The sequence below is a fragment of the Sphaeroforma arctica genome (genome assembly GCF_001186125.1).
Source record: "Sphaeroforma arctica JP610 unplaced genomic scaffold supercont1.13221, whole genome shotgun sequence".
Lineage (NCBI taxonomy): Eukaryota > Ichthyosporea > Ichthyophonida > Sphaeroforma > Sphaeroforma arctica.
Genome location: NW_014027337.1, coordinates 1 through 671, shown reverse-complemented (window position 1 = coordinate 671; position 671 = coordinate 1). Strand labels below are relative to the sequence as shown.

Here is a 671-nt window from a genome sequence, read left to right as displayed (position 1 = left end):
TTGAGTGTATGTGGATGTATATATGTAATATATATATGCATACCTACATGAATACACACACACATACTGACTTTACTATATATATATATAAATGTATGTATGTATATATATATATATATATACCCTCACATACCTGTGTGGCATCTGCAGGTGAATGAGCCATAGAATAGTCGGATGCAGGTGAGGGGAAGTGAGACGATGGACTGTTGGTAGCCAGGCGCAATCGACAAAGGCCATTCTCTACGTCATTGCTACTGCCACCGCTGGAATGGCTACCGCTAGAATGGCTACCGCTATAATGGCTTCCGCTGTTATGGCTACCGCCGGTGCTACTGAAGCTATCGTTTGCGTCGCCGAACCGCGAAACTTGAACGTTGCCGGTGTCGAAATCGAATCTACAGACACAGAAAGTACCGTACGAACAAAGGAGAACTAAGGTATTGGTATACTCGATCGAAAGCCAATATATCAATTGAAATGAAATCAGTCCACGTGACAATAAATACAACCAGGACAGCAATACATTGGTAATAAGAAACGTTAGAGAATCATCCACCGATCAATGCATGCAAAACAAAGGTGGAGCAGTGACGCCGTAACATACTAACTAGCGAGCACTTAAACTAGTAAAAGTGGGTGTGAAATAGGTTATAATATATAAATATATATAC

General features: G+C 40.8%; 1 protein-coding gene across 1 annotated transcript; it reads left to right on the top strand.

Annotated features, from left to right (window-relative positions):
- Window positions 1-217: 217 nt before the first annotated feature.
- On the top strand, window positions 218-436 carry SARC_18018 (hypothetical protein; the record flags this gene model as incomplete). Its single annotated transcript, XM_014287899.1, has 1 exon — window positions 218-436. A coding segment is annotated over one exon (219 nt), but the record flags the coding sequence as incomplete, so codon positions are not given.
- Window positions 437-671: the final 235 nt, after the last annotated feature.